We start from the raw sequence: 15,872 nt of genomic DNA, 5'->3' as shown, positions 1-15,872 counted from the left end.
CTGGGTCCTGTGTGTGTGTTGCTGTCCTGCAGGAGGCTGTATGCACATGGCGTGTCCAAGGCCGGCGTGCAGGTTCGAGTGGTGCTGGCTGTGTGGGGTGGAGTGGAACAGAGACTGCATGGGCAACCACTGGTTTGGCTGAACACACGCCGTCCAGGCCTCAGGAATATCTGCAGGAGTGGTGCAGCTCCTCCAAACTCTGAAGTACACTGTTCACGTACAGTAGTTTGCAATATGATTGTATGATTGTAGATTTACAATTGCAATCTCCATTTATTGAAAATGTACTTAATTTAAAATGAAATCTAATGAAGTTAACTGGCCTATTTGAATGGTTGTTGGTTTTTTAATGAAAACTGTAGTGGGTATTGAATACAAAAACACTGGCAAATTCAAGTTGCCATAGATAACATCAATACACACCACAGGGTACAATATCAGGTATTATCAACATGATTTTACACCCCAACGTTGAGCTGTGATGCACACTGATATGTTAGTATGCTTCAATGTTTGCCGTCATCTCCATAGTAAAATGTTTCCCTAGGTGTTGTTTGTATGTACCAGGTTTCACTATGACACAGTGCACGGTTTTTGCGATAGGGTTGTTAGAATGTTAGATATGTTTTCCAGCATTCTAACATTAGTTTTATAATGTTACAATAGACCCATTAACTTTATTATTGTACCATATTTATTTTATGAGGGTTATTTACTGGAAAGGGTAACTTTTCAATGCTGGGGTTAATTTAAAAAATAAGTCTCTTACTATTACAAATAACTTTAGTAAAGTATTTCTTTTTAAATGAATAATTTGTGGGTAATTGCTTTTAAGATGTATTGGGTCACATAGTAAATATATACCCAGTATATACTGTAGATCAAAGGATTTTTAAAACATCTTATGAGTTTCAAAAAGCAATTCCTTACACAAGTATCTTCTAATTGTAATTGATTACTTTTTTAAAAGGACACCACATTGATTATTTCTCAGGTCAGATTTGCATAACGTTTTCATCAACATCACCTTACTTTTTTCAGTGCAAATGTCTAATATATTTGTGTAATTATAGCTATAAAAAATAAACTTTTTAAAAAATCTACAGGAGTGTTTCTTAATTGTTTTGACCTTTGGTATTTGAAACAGTGTCAGGTTTATGGCTGGGTGCTTTGATCTGTTGAGCTCCTTGTGGGCCAGTAAAGGGAGGATGATCGTGACCTGATTTACTCAGCTCACCTTCTCCTCCTATTCCCTTGTATGGTATGGTCATTACAATGTGTTGCTGGCAAATGTTAATCAGGGCCAAATAATTTGCCTTTTTATTCCATTATTGTTGTGTAAATCTTTTATACTTTTTTTTACCATAACCAAATTTTAAACTTTAGATGAAGGCCACTAAATCAAATATACTGTATATACTGTAGATATCTCCGGCTTACAGTATTAGGCGGATTAGAATTAATTTGTTAGTGAAGTCACAATATGGATGTTCATGTAGTGCTTCTGTTTGCTTCATCGGACACTTCATTCCTCAAATCAAGTGAAGCCCATAGTTAAACATTAAGAGGTAACATTGCAAGACTGACTTCTTTTATTACTTGTTGCTCAGGGAAGGGGAGATGAATATCAGCTCCAAGCAACCATTCTAATTGCACACTGCACTTATCTACACTATCCCACCTCAACTCATTCAGTGTGCTTTTGTATGCTGTATATGAGGTGGGGATTAAATATATTTGGACATACTTCTTTCACGTTTTAGTCCTAGGATAAGCTATTTGATTCATTTACAGAGCAGCAGGAGCATTTCCAGATTCAGGCTAGTTTTTTTTCTTTTGGCTCGGTATTTATTAAGTGTAACAGCCGGCTATTGCAAAGGGATTTGTTCAGAAACATGGTGAAGCCTAATCAAGTGAGTCCCACAGCCTTCAATATGAGTGAAGTGGGTCCCAGCCAGGTGAGAGAAAGCTGTTTACTTGTTTCTGAACTGCAGCCATGTCTGGCAACAAAGTGGCAAATACTGTTATAATTTTTCTGATGAGAGTAGGGTTTTCCAAATGATTTTAGTGGTTTGAAAGAAAGAGAACAAATAAAAAATGCTCTATGTGCAGTATTTTGTATTTATGTAATGCCTGATAGTTTCATTAGCTTCTATGTTCAATTATTAAACACTTTCAATGCATGTAAACCCAAAGACCTTGAATTTAATAACAGTCCCTTTCACACTCTTTATCCCAAATTACAGCTCAAGCTTCTATTTTATAGCGATAGTGAAGGGCGTTTTGTCTTCTCTGCCTCAGTTCTGTATGTACCATTACTGTATGTGTTGGTGAACCTTTTGCAAAATGACAAACATACAGGCCACATTGTAGGCTGATTTCTGAAGGTACCTGGAGGATAGTAAAGCAGAAGTGGAGGAGCCTTTCCTCCTGAATCCAGGATGGACTAGAATGTATTCTGTTTAACCCATTTTGAATCAAATGTCTTCAGTCACGTAGAATCTGACTGTAAGCCTGTTATGCTTCTCTTAAATGAAGCAATGAAAAGGCAGTGTTGGATTCCTCTTTAAAGGCAGAGGGGCAGTCGATGGGCCCCCAGATGCCCATGTCTTCAGTGGCCTGTACTCTAAGGGCTGCAAAGAAGTGGACATCATATGACTGCAGCCGTAAGAACAGATCCAGCCTTCTCTGTGTCCGGAAACCTCTAACAGGTAATTAAGATCCGAATTGAAGCTTAAATGAAAATTCTGGAAACTAATATTTCTGTATTAGGGGATATATATAAAATCAGTTATCTTCATCTAACAACTGTTGTAAAAAGTGTGTACTGTGAAACAATGACTAATGGTATTCGTACAAATATTGCTATGGTGAACATATTCTCATACTGTAGACATAACAGGGGGATATTAGTGTCTCAGAGGACTCTAATATTATCAGTGTCCACCGCAGGATGCATATAAACCATCAGGAACAGATATAGTTGTCACACTGAGTTGATATAGCACACTCTGCTGCGATGTTGTCCAAAGCCATTTGTTGCCCCTGGTTGCAAATATTGTACTTGATGGTAGTAGAAACTGTAAAGGAAATTCAAAAAGATGTATACAGAATTCAAGACTGCACAAACATCTGGCAGGTAATATTTAATGTGGACAAGTGAGCAGTGTACTGTATTATCATGTAGAAAAAGCATAGAAGGTGAATAGCACAGAGCTTGAAGAAGCTACTTATGAAAAAAGCTTAAGTATGCTACATCATTTACATTTTCTAGGCAATGTGGGAAATAAATAAACCAGGTAAACAGAATGTTAGGATATATAGTAAAAAGTGTAAGCATAACGTATACTTGAACAGATGTTAGGACCAGCATATCACAAATTGAGGTTGCTTTAACCTCAGTCTCAAAGACATTTTCATATTTGCACAGGAATCTCAAGAGTTGCATTTGGCATTTGGAACTCAGATACTTTTTAGCTGCAAAATAAAACAGGCTACACAGTGATGCTCATAAGTTAGCATGTTTTTCACATTGTAATTCACATCAAGGGAAGCCAGCAGAGAGCCCCTACCAGGGCTTGGCAGAGGATATTGATATCATTGATGGCAAGAATAGGACAGAGGCCCTCAATAAAGAGTTACTGGATCATTTCAGAACGCTTGCTGCAAGCAGCATGGACACTGACCAGGTGAAGATGAATTTTGTCTTTTTTTTTTCCACAAAACTAACAAGGCTACTTTACAAACTGTGCCCTAGTTGCTTTTATTATATGTGTCTAAGAACAGTAAATACAATTAAGTCCCATTGAGGCCTTAGAGAGCTGGAGCAGGGCAAGGTGACATTGCAAAACCACTCTAGGTGACAAGAGTCCCAGAACAAGCTACTAAAGCTGTATGGCTCTGTCACAACAATTCTGCCACCAACTTTATTCATCCAGAAGATATGAGAATTAGAATTGTGTGTCTCTATATGTTTTGTGTAATTCTAGGTTGACCTTCAATTTCTGGAGAGTTTAATTACTGATGGTGCTGATGTCAATACAGCAGATAAATATGGGCAAACAGCACTGCATGAGGTAGGAGACACTATTGAGTCATTTTTTATTTTTTTCGATATGTGTGTAATACTTATTTTTGCAGAATAAATTGATTTCCTCACTGCCACTTTTTTTCTGGCATTGAACAGAATAGCAGCAATCTATTTTCCATATTTCAACAGGTAAAATAAATTTCTACTTGCTTAACTTATAATAGAATCACAGTTTATGTTTTGAGCATAATTTAACCAGATATTCCAGTCCTTATTAGACATATACACTTTGAATTGTTCATTAACTTAGTAATATTGTGGCATTTTACAGTTGTTGATTACAAGTATACTGAAATACATAAAAATACAACAAATGAAAACAAGTAAATAGCATTTGTTGTTTTTAATGCCTCTCAGTATATACAGCATGCCCACAGTGCATCTGATTTTGCATTCCAGTCTCTGCCTCAGTTTAAGAGGGTATTTGTACTGAGTTGCTAACGGTTGCCTTTGGGATTACATTGATGTTGTTTATGGTCCAGATCTCCCGGGCATGGAATGTTGATGTCATGAAATTCTTCTTGGAGAAGGGAGCAGATATTCATCATGCTGATTCATATGGAGTAACACCACTGCATGTAGCAGCTGCACTGGACTATGAAGAAATGGTTGAGCTTCTAATTGAGAGGAAGGGTAAACGACAACAGCCAGTCTGATTGGCCCTGTCCTAAGAAATCATTACCAATAAATCATTAGATTTTTGCAATGTCCCCTTATTCTGCTTGACATCCCTTAGAAACATTTGCAAGGGTTCTGACCCTGTGAAAATACTGTAACGCATACGGCCTCCATTGCTTGCGAGAGCTGAGCTGGCTTACCAGAGTGGTGATGTCACTGCCCTTCCCTTCCCGGTGGGCTGACGGGAGATTTCCCTTTGGCTCAAGAGGCTGGGTCCCTGTTGAGTGACGCCAGAGGCCTGGGTTCGAGTCCCCGACGGTGGGGGGCCGACCTGATGCGGCAGCGGTGAGGGCGCCCATGTGAACCCCGTAGCGTTACAATACTAAATAACTAGGTGTCTGTTCAAGAGACAGCTTGGACATGTTCCTCAACTGAAAGTTGGTTTGATGGCATGCATGAAGCTGATTTTGTTTATGCAGTGGAGACTGATCCATCACATGTTGTGTAACCGTTCAGTTCTTCATTCGTTTGTTTAATGAAGCCAGTCTTGGAGCCAGAACCGTCAGAGACCTGCAGACTCCCCTACACTTTGCTGCCAAGAATGACGCTGTAGGAGCTCTAAAAATCCTCCTCAAACATGGAGCAGACATCAGCTCCCGCGACTACAAACAGAGGACTCCGCTCCAGCTGGCAGCAAACCTAGGTACTGTTCCGAGAGGGCTGGGTGGGGCAAGCTGCTTGAGTCGGCTTGCTGCTCATCTCCCCTGTCCGGTGTGTCTGTGTGCACGCGTGCTCTTGTCCGCAGATCGCAGCGAGGCAGCCCAGGCATTGATGGAACTGGGGGCTGACGCTGGGGTGCGAGACGATGATGGGCAGCTCTGTATCACAGCCATGATTGGCCAGATGGCTCCTGTGGTGAGTGAAAGGTCCAAACAGCGGTATCAAAAGGAGGCCTCACTGGTTAAACTAATATTCTGGGTTTTGAAATAATAGCAGAAAATAATGTATGACTCTTGATGTGCCACTTTTAGGATTTTGAGCTTTCCACAAGACTGTATTGACCCAGCTGAAATTCTGCCACAGGAGTTTCACTGTTGCTTTCTTTATTCAGGATGTATTCCCCAATAATGGGCCCTGCAATCTGGGCTTACACATGTTACTATCAGAACGCTGAATTAATGCGTCCTCAAGTGTTAGTACTTAGTGCCATCTCCAGAGTGTGTCAATGGCTGTGTGTGTGTTTTCCCCAGGCTCGTTTGGCTCTGAATCAGTTCCACGTGAAGGACCGTGTGACTCGACAGCAGTTTTATTATCTCAACCTGGTGGAACCACAGGCTCCCAGCAAGACGGGTCTAGATGCCAAGAGTAAATTCTCACTTTCTGATGTTTATTTCATATGGTCTGTAAAGACACATGTGAAACTAAATCAAAGAGTTGTGTTAAATGACACGTTTGGCTTAGTATCTCCTGTACAGGCTTTCACAGACCAAGAATCTTTTCTCATCTTTCAACATTCTCATGCATTCTCATTTAAAAGCCAAAGAATAATTTAATGAATGTGTTCATTTGAGGACACATACAGGGTACCATTGCCACCTTCAATATTACAGTATAAGTGCTGCTGGAAAATATCAAGTTCAGGATAGACTTTCACAGACTTTCAAGTGTGCTTCACCATACCTATTATACAGTATATCATGGAATGGCTGCATGAACTAGCTTGGATGCTTTTGAGAAGCTGCTGAACAAAACAATCACAATCATTTTCACTTTATTATTTCTTTCTTTGTGACTTTTTGAAGTAACTTGTTCAGCACATGATCTGTAAACTTCACAATCTTCATTCTGCTTCTAGACTTCATTGCTAGATCAAGTGTCCTAGGTCAATTTCTGATGAGATCTTCTATATCGATACTCTTGTCACGTACTGTTGTGGCAGCATGACTAACTAGTCACTCAATGTGCTTGCCCATTCTCCTGAATGGCCACTTGTTTATGTACCAGGTGCCTGCATACTGCATACTTTATACTACACTCTATTCCACACCTAACTTAGGTATTTAACATGCCCTTGTCATGCATATTATTAGTTTAGTGAGTAGATTGACAATTAATGAAGATATATTGTGGCTTGCCTGTATAGTGTGGACATTCTGTTCTTTTATTGCCTTTCAATGTTTGGGACACCTAGGGGACAAATATTGTAGAAGTATTCAAATTAATGAAGATGAATGTACGTTCCCCTTAGATATGCAGAGCCAACAGGAATGACTTCTGGATGCAAGAAAAATGTTCTGAAAGTTTTTATGTTGTTTTTCAGAATGCAAGGAGAATGACCCCACATCTCCGGTATGCATTGTTCAGTTGAAACATTAAATTCTGATCCAAGGAATACAAAAGTGGGAGAATCATGATAAATCTGTGTTTTTATACCTGTAGATAGTGCAATGGCTGTTCTTTTCTGCTGCTGTATTCTTTGCAGCTGGAGGTTATAGTGAAACAGGGGAAGCTGGACCTCATCATGCACCCTGTCATCCTGAAACTTATTAAAGTGAAGTGGAATCTTTATGGGAGGTACTGTATTATTGTGTCATTGCATTTAGTAATGTTTTTCCACCAACATTTATATTATTGTTATTTCTACTAAACAAGTTATCTTTATTCTTCTAGAGTTTTAATTCACAGTTTGTGACAAAAGTACCATCTGAAAAATTGACCATTTTCTATATAGAGTATTTTCATGTTATCCTTCACTCTGGTACTCCAAAGCATAGCTGTAAAAAATAATTGAAAATTATTCAATAAGACACATACTGTAGGGTAGGATGAAGAATCAGTAATTGGTGAGACACTTAGTTGCCTTTTTTAATAAACTTATGTAGTCCCTTTAAAAACATCTTCTCAAAGTGCTTTACAGGAAAAAGTAACAAAAAACAGTAAAAGGAGAAAATAGCAATAAAGAAAGGAGGTAACAGAATTAGCCTAAAGAAACAGAAGGGTTTAGAATGCACTAGAAGATGCAAAGGGGCAGATACAGACATGAATTAAAGCCTTTCTAAAGAAAATATATATTGTCCTTCTTCTTCACTCTCTCTGTTTCCTCTTTCTTCACACAGACTAGGGGCCTGGATCCTGCTGCTTCTGAATTTCCTCTTCATTTTGTCCTGGACAATCGTCGCCATCTCTGTGGCGCTCATCAGGCCTGAAGAATTGCCCTATGCCTTTCCCGGGGTCAGGCAAAAAATGATGTTTCACTGTCCTGTTGCACTTCTGTTTGGGCAACAACACCAAAGAGTAGCTCCTAATGTCAACAGCAATGCAGTTTCCAGCATTAATATCATGAAAATGAAGATGATATGAAATGAATATGTAATTAGATCATGTAAAGATTTATCATCTGCAGAATCAAAGATCTCTCCAAAGCGATAGTTCCCCATTTCACCTCTAACAGCCACGGTCTTGCTGATCTCTTCGTCTGTGTCCTCACAGAGGGTTCACAGAACTCCTACTGCAGAAAGCAAAACTAAAATTATCCTAAAACCTGGATCACACCTTCCCCCTTCTCTCAACAACTGTCTCGTTTCCTTCTAATCCTCTCTATTAATGTGCACAATTTGTCTTTCCACACCTCTCCTCCTGTTCTCCCTGAGTGTGGACACTCATTCTCACCTGCTTCACACCTGTTTGCTCCCTGCTCTCCACTCCTTCTTAATCTGTTTTTTGTTTTCCTGATGCTTTATCTGCTAGTTTCCCTCTCTCCCTCATACCTGAAGAAATCTCCACAGCCAAAAAATGCTCTTTTCTTTTCCTTTCAGCATGATCTACAGCTTTACCTGTTCCTTTGCAGCCTATGCATGCTGACACAGCTCCCTGCTCAAAAGCTGTATGTAATTGTTCTTCTAGATATGACACTTGTTCCTCAAAAAGCCTCATTGTGCCATTTAAATTTTTAAAATTGACTGTATCAGAACATCACAAAATCAGAAAGCCATATTAAATACTTTTGTTCTCCTAAGCAGTTACGGCACAGAAGTAGTGCATGTGTGTGCATTGTTGACTCTGTATGCAGTTCTGGTAACACCTGTTACAGGTGGATGTAAAATAGTGCAGAAAACCGTTAATTTGAGCTGAAAATTACGTTTTGGTGCATTCTGAATATTGTTGTTGATAGCTGACTCTGTATGCAGAGAAATGTCTGAGATTGTCTTGCTTTGTGAAGAAAGTAAGAATGCCCCCCCCTCCCCCCGGCTCCACCTGTTACCACTGCCAAATGCAGCCCTAGGGGCAGCTCTTTAACTCGTGAGTTTTTCCGGCAGGACTGGTGGAGGGTGCTGGTGATTGTGGTGGCCATCGTGCTCACGGTGGTGGAGGTGGGTCAGGAGCTGGCTGAGCTGGCGCGCTCCCGCAGGAAGATGAGCCGCTGGCAGGCCTGGTATCAGGACCGGATCACTGCAGACAAGCTCTGCTTGCAACCCATGTGGCCAGAGGTACAGCCAGCCCCGTCTTCCACAGAAACAGTACTGGGCTGCAGGACATACAGTTACTGTGGGACAAGCATACGTTCACCTAACTCTCCTCACTGGTAGAAAACTGTTAAGATAAAATAGTGCCATCAGAATTGACTCTGAAGACAGAAGCTTAATTTACGCCCCTATAAATTACATATAAATGGATAATAAGCATTGTACTTAGAACTATGGATTAAAGGAACATTCGTAAATTTTACTTCATAAATGTGAGTTATGTTCATGTCATTAAAATTCATAGCTATGAAGGGCATTTATCTATTAGCCATTGAAATATAGAGTTATTAAACAATTTATCTCGTGGTGTTAGAAATATACTGTATTACTGAAGCTGTTTGTTTTAGCTTTATATCAAGTTTTAAAGTATTGTAGTATTTTGTGTGAAAAATAAAAATAATCATGAAAATGAACATTCTTTGTGAGAATTATTGTTGTCTTTCCTAAGGAAAGATATTTTTTAGAAGAGCAGTTGAAAACCATTCTGAAGATGAGACCTAACTACTTCCAGGATTTGTGGTAACTATCTGTAAAAATTGCATACTGTGTGTTTAGGGTCAATTGATCTTTCATGTGGTCCTGCTCCACTCAGTTAAACAAAAGTTAAATATTGATGTAGCCGTTGCTGTCAGCTAAACAACTTAATTTATTAAAAAATGAGGGGGTTTGCCAGTATAAATGCCTTCTGATTGATTTACTGTGTCTTTGCTACAATGTTTTGATTTTCTGCTGTATTAATAAGCATATACTGTATTTGATTGATTGTTATATTAACTGGGGTGTGTTTGATTGGACAGTGTGTTTATAAGGTACATTTGATTGGATGGTATACTGTACTTCTAGCACTGTTTTTTATTGGCTGTGGTACTGTATTTCTAGGAACGTGTTTGATTGGCTGGTGTACTTGCTTCTGATGGTGGTGTTTGGAATCCATGTGGCAGACATCTTCATCAACAACATCAGCCTGCGGGTGAACAGCCTTCGTCTCTTTGCTGTCATCCTTATCTTCCTCTGGCTGCGTCTTATGAAGCATGTCAGGGCTTTCAGGTACCCAGAAATAAGCCTTGACGTCATCAGAGGTCTGCACTATTTGACTGAGTAATTAAGAAACCCATCTTAGAATGGAATTAAACGTACAATATTAAGGAAATTAAATTATATATTTTTGTTATTATTGAATCAGTTTAAAAGGTCTACCGTATAAATGTACTGTAGTCTACTTATAGCTATATACAGTATTACAAACTATGTGTTCATAAACATAAAGGTACTTCTCCTCTTAAATGTGCTTATACTTTCCAAAACTAGTTTATTTTCTGGGGGGGGGGGGGGGGGGGGGTGAAGGAGTGTAAGGGATACGTAAGAACTTAAGTTCACAAACAAGAAGAGGTCATGTCATCCAGCCTATCTAGTGTAATTGGCTTTAAGTAGCTGATTTATCCAAGATTGTTATCCAACCACTTCTTGAAGTAGCCAGTGCTTTGCCTTGAGCAACATGGCTAGATAGCTATCACCACCCCTAGTTTCAAGAAGTTGCTCCCATTCTCCATTGCACTTTTTCTTTGTTTCCATGTTATGGCCTGTAGTTTAAGTATCACTGTTGATTCCAAGGAAGTCCATAGGATTGATTGGGCCAATGCACTTGAGGTTTTGCATACTTGAGGAGCTGTTTAACAAAGATACTGCTGACATGTTGCTTTTGTGGCAGGGTTATGGGACCCTTCATTGTGATGCTGGGGAAGATTGTAGGAGATGTTTTTCGCTTCCTCTTCCTCTATGCAGAGTTCTATGTTCCCTATGCATGTGCCTTCTGGATTATATTTGGGGGTAATTGAAATACTGAATTCTTTAAACTGTTTCCCATTTTCCTGAAGCTGCTCTTTAACATCTATCTGTAAGATACGGTTTTGATTTTCATCCTAGAATGTGTAAAACTAACAGATAAGCTTACCTTCATTTCTGAAGGGTAAATGTTTATAAAAACTGTATTGTGCAGCACTCAGTTCTAATGAGAAGACAAGCCTCCATATCCTCCCTGATATCTTGTTGCTTCACTTTCATCCCAGGGACAGCTACAATCCCCAGCATGGAGACGGTCCCCAAACTGCTTTATAGTCTATACAGGATAACACTGGTGGATGACTATGAGTTTGAAGCGATGGTCAATGTCGACCCCATCATGGCCTACCTGTTGTGTGGAACCTTCCTGGGACTGTCTGCCATCTTGTGTGTCAACCTGCTGATCGCACTGCTGTCTGAAACCTTCCAGAGGTACATATGCACACATGTGCATGGTGTTGATGTGCTGATGTGCTTTCACTATGAAAGAGAGGAATACTCATGTGGCATCTCATAAGCATTATTCAGATATTACCAGATGTCATGAAGAACGACAATATGTTAAAGACGTGCCATAACTTTGTGGTATTCTGCATCTTCCATATAATATTACTGAATAGATATTTTTCAACCTAAAACTGGACTTCTTCAGTTCTGATCAGAACTGTTCTTAAGTACCAGTAAAGATGTTTGTCTGGTGCTCAAGCTGAGCTCAACTAGACTGACTGTGGGTCATGTCGCTATCCACACAACAGCTGTGACCAGTATTGCAGTCACACATAATTGGTGGAATGCTGTCAAGGAAGGACTGAGAGTACAACAGTATGTTTGCAGTTCCTTGCTAGATGCTTGCAAGCTTGCAGTTCACATCAGCTGCTCTGGAACTTGCAACATGTCAGAAGCTCAGCAAATTAGCGTATTAAAAAAGAATATCCATTTGTCTTATTCTATCCTGAGAAGGTATGGGGGTCTTAATGTGATGTTTCCAAAATGAGTGGGTATACTGTATATGAAAATCACAGATGATTCTAAATATACCTTTTAATGATATGTTTCTGGGAGTCTCAGGACAGTAAATCATCGTATCTAGGTGAAGTAATGCTTTATTTATGGTAAGTATGACTGCTAACAGCTCTGAATCCCACCTCTAGTAATTTGACCTTTCTCTCAGGGTGTATGACAATGCCACTGCCAATGCAGTGATGCAGCAGGCCTCCATCATCCTGCTGGTGGAAGACTCCATGCCCTGCCTGAGACATTTTTATGACCCTGATCACATCCACAAGCACTGCGCCCCCCTTGTAGAGTTCTGCGATGATGACATTACCACTAACAAGGATGACGATGCAGAGACGAAGAAAGTTACAGTGCAGATTAAGGTGGTGTGAAAAGTTTTAAACAGAAATCATGTGTCTTATTGTACAGTCAAAGAGTACACATTATATGCACTCTACTTCAAATCTTCAGTGAAAGTACTAACAAAAACAAATTGTTACATATGACCGATGAGTTCATTAGGGAGGCACAACTATTCAGCTTTCAAGCCATTGTCTTAAAGCAGTCTTTATACACATCTTTTAATGATTCAGCATTGGTTTACACTGAGCGGAATGAAATTTTAAGGAAGTTAATTAAAGCTAAGATTTTATTATTATTTCACTGAGCTTTTTATTATTATTTTAATTTTAGGTAGTAAATGCAAAATTCTAATTGCTTATGACCAAGTAAAGCTCTTTGGCACTTTTCTTAAAGTTGTCATTGGTAAAAGTTAGAATGAATCCACTGGTAAGTTCCTCCTTTGCATTTTTAAAATTGATTTTGTCTTAAACAGGAAGCACTGGATGACTTCCTCGAGAGTAAGAGAGATGGATCCAAACCTGATGATGAGACTACAAATACCACTGAGGGAGCACGAAACATCAGGTTTGTACTTAGGAAATGTTTATTTGATTAAGTTTCACTTTGTTGATATGTATTGCTTAAAAAAAAAATCTTCTGATTCAATATTAAATTTATTGAGGTTAGCTAAAAAGCATTATAAATGTCAGAAATCAGTTGTGCCTAAATGAGTCAGCCTGCGAAAATTGCTATTCCAAATGCAGAGCAACCAGTACTCTGCAGCACACATCACTGGTTTGAGCCCAGACTATGTCAATAACACAGGCTTGGATTCCCCAAGTGCAGGAGCAAAAATGACCATGCACTACCATGGGTTGATGGGCTTGATTTTGTGATATTTCCTCAGCAAGCTGTATAAGAGGGACTTACATTTTCAGTGATTGCAGTAAGAGATGCTCCACTTCTCCAGTTGGTGCCTGCTATTCTGGATGGCACCTGTGTAATTTGCAGCTCAAATGATAAAAGGCTCTTACAGGTGGGTGCGTTGGAGGGGTGCATCCTCATCTTCCCTGTGCTGTAGATCTGGGGTTGCAGAGTAAGCTCCTTGGATAAATAATTGGTAATTTGAAATGTGTTGGATATATAGTTGAACGTTTATTAAAATATTAATTTATTAAAAGTTGCCTATAATCCTTTTTCTCTAACCATGAGCCACCAGTAAAACACTGTGGAATGATAACATAAAACCTAAAGTCTCAGAATGCATAACTTCACTTAAATTCAGTATAATAGAACCTTATGTCCAACAAGCATGAAGCCAGACTCCTCACGATCTTTTTTTTCTTTTGAATTGCAGCAAGATGTCGAGTGTAATCCAGATGCAGAGAGAGTGTCTGAGGGTCATGGAGGATCTCCAGATGTCTCAGAGCAAACAGAACAATGCCCTCTTGAGTCTGGAGAAGGAAGTGCATGAGCTCCAGGTTCTCCTGCACCTCCTGACAGCTACACCTGGCTCATGTCAGTATCTCAATCTCAGTAAAAAATGTATAGAGAACAAACTGATGGTGTGCATACACGTAGACAGACCTTTGACACACACCCTAAATCAAAGGTTTCTACTCCTGCACCTGGATAGCCCCAGTCCAGCAAATTTTAAAGGTAACCATATATATATCCTAATTCCCTAGTATAATAATGGGGACACTATACTGTAAAAAAGGTACCTTTCTTTCACATTTCTTTTGCGTTTTTCAGCTGAGACATAAAACCGAGTCGTCACTCTCAGTGGTCATTAAAAATCCCAGGACATTTCTCAAAACGTGTAGGGGTGTTACCCTAGCGTCTTAGCCACATTTCTCCAAGGCCTTTACCAGTCATGGTCTCCTAATAATCCCCATCTATGAACTGGCTTAATCACTTTGTTGTCCTCCCCACTAAGAGCTGATCTGTGATGAGAGTAGTGGCACACTTTGGTTACAGTGCATCATTCATGTGGGGCTGCACATTGGTGGAGTGCAGGTACACATTACCTGTAAACCGCTTTGAGTGGGGTGTCCAGAAAAGCACTATAGAAGTGTAAGGAATGATGATGATGATGATGATGATGATTATTATTATTATGATCATCATCATCATCATCATCATCATCTGAAAAGACAAGGAATAGTTGAATATGAGCAACTAAGAAAGCAATTGGTTAACTGAAGTAATTTAGACATGGTATTAAACACAAATTTGAATGCCCTCATCTCAAGTCCATAATTAAAACATGACTTGCTTTATTGATCTTACTAGTGTTCTCAGTTTTAGATTCAGTCACCTGTAAGATCTGTATAAGATTAGGTCTTCCAAGGGTCAGGAATGGACACCCCTGTGCTAAATTATTATATAATTTGTAATAATGTGAAATAATTAGTCTTTACCCATTCATGATTTTCAAAATTGTTCACAGTAAATACAGTATATATAAGTATATATATGTTACTAGTGTATAGTATATAGCGAATAGTGTAGTGTTACTAGTGTATAACATAAATTTATATAGCTTATACTTTGACCTTATTTTTAGGTGAAATACTAAGCAAGCAATCCACATCAATCTCCCAAAATGAGAAGAAAGCATGGAGGGAGAGTACAGCAGAAATATCACAAAGGTGAAGGGCTCTTCTTTTTAATTCAAATTCAGAAAGCTGTTTTCAATGTTGTCATGTTGCAACACATCAAGGAGCAGCTTTGGCTCAAAAAGAAGTCAAGATGGGCAGCAAGAGAGACCTGTGAAGATACTGTATGTGATCACAGGGTGTTTTTTTTTTCAGGCCTCCAGAATTCCCTCTGATGACTGCAGCTCAGAACATTGAAACTGTGGACATGAGCCTGCAGAATGTGACACAGGAAATAGCTGAACAAATGCAGGGTGTTTATAAAGAACATGCATTTTAGCACAAAGGCTACTTTGAGTTAGCATGATGGGTCTGTAGCCACTGTGCTTTTATGTGTATCTACAGAATTACTTCAAATCTATTTCCACATAATTTTTATGTTCTTCTATTAATAAGTTGTCAATCTTTTTTACTTGTGGAAGAATTTAATCACCAAGATCTATACGTACACTTTTGAATTATTTTATGTTTTCATTTTTATTCATTGTTTTTAAATCTTCTGTTTTAAACTAAACTAACTTAAATGTTTACAATGTGCTCACCTGAAATGAAAGAATCTCATGTTCGGCAAAACAACCAAAGCTACAATGTAATAGTTAAATAGTTTAGTAAAGGAAGAAGCAAGACTGGGCACACAGACTTCTCCTTTGGTGTCCTTTTTTTCTTTTCCACTTAAGAGTGAAGACCATAAGCTTAGTGGCACATCAGCTTGGAATTTATGCCTCTTCCATTAAGTACATGACTCTCCCATAAATGGAGTGCTGGATCATCACTTATTTCCTGTGATTTTCTGCGGTGGGAAAT

General features: G+C 39.1%; 2 protein-coding genes and 1 long non-coding RNA gene across 4 annotated transcripts in view; all 3 read left to right on the top strand.

Annotated features, from left to right (window-relative positions):
- The window catches only part of prkn (parkin RBR E3 ubiquitin protein ligase), a 158,523-nt gene extending 158,202 nt beyond the window's left edge, over nt 1–321 (top strand). For both annotated transcript variants that reach the window (XM_088934073.1, XM_088934074.1), the window contains one exon: nt 33–321. In XM_088934073.1, the coding sequence (XP_088790199.1) occupies nt 33–142 (110 nt within the window). In that variant the 3' untranslated portion in view covers nt 143–321. The remainder of the gene's footprint in view (nt 1–32) is intronic.
- A 1,574-nt stretch (nt 322–1,895) lies between these two features.
- Nucleotides 1,896–12,458, top strand: LOC148820171 (uncharacterized). The gene is made up of 17 exons (XM_088934202.1): nt 1,896–1,958; nt 2,573–2,711; nt 3,550–3,689; nt 3,990–4,076; nt 4,573–4,723; nt 5,250–5,411; nt 5,514–5,623; nt 5,959–6,058; nt 7,029–7,057; nt 7,191–7,282; nt 7,825–7,939; nt 9,025–9,195; nt 9,680–9,750; nt 10,111–10,278; nt 10,940–11,058; nt 11,298–11,502; nt 12,242–12,458. Exons 1-17 carry the CDS (start codon nt 1,896–1,898, stop codon nt 12,456–12,458), a joined length of 2,139 nt encoding a protein of 712 aa, XP_088790328.1.
- Nucleotides 12,459–13,842: 1,384 nt separating this feature from the next.
- LOC148820170 (uncharacterized) lies at nt 13,843–15,499 on the top strand. Its single transcript, XR_016094192.1, has 3 exons — nt 13,843–13,926; nt 14,978–15,062; nt 15,225–15,499. It is a non-coding gene; the product is annotated as an uncharacterized LOC148820170 (long non-coding RNA).
- Nucleotides 15,500–15,872: the final 373 nt, after the last annotated feature.

Source organism: Atractosteus spatula, chromosome 15, assembly GCF_055471065.1.
Source record: "Atractosteus spatula isolate fAtrSpa1 chromosome 15, fAtrSpa1.hap1, whole genome shotgun sequence".
NCBI classification, from domain to species: Eukaryota; Metazoa; Chordata; class Actinopteri; order Semionotiformes; family Lepisosteidae; genus Atractosteus; species Atractosteus spatula.
The sequence above is the reverse complement of the archived record's forward strand: the minus strand, read 5'-3'. Positions and strand labels throughout refer to the sequence as shown.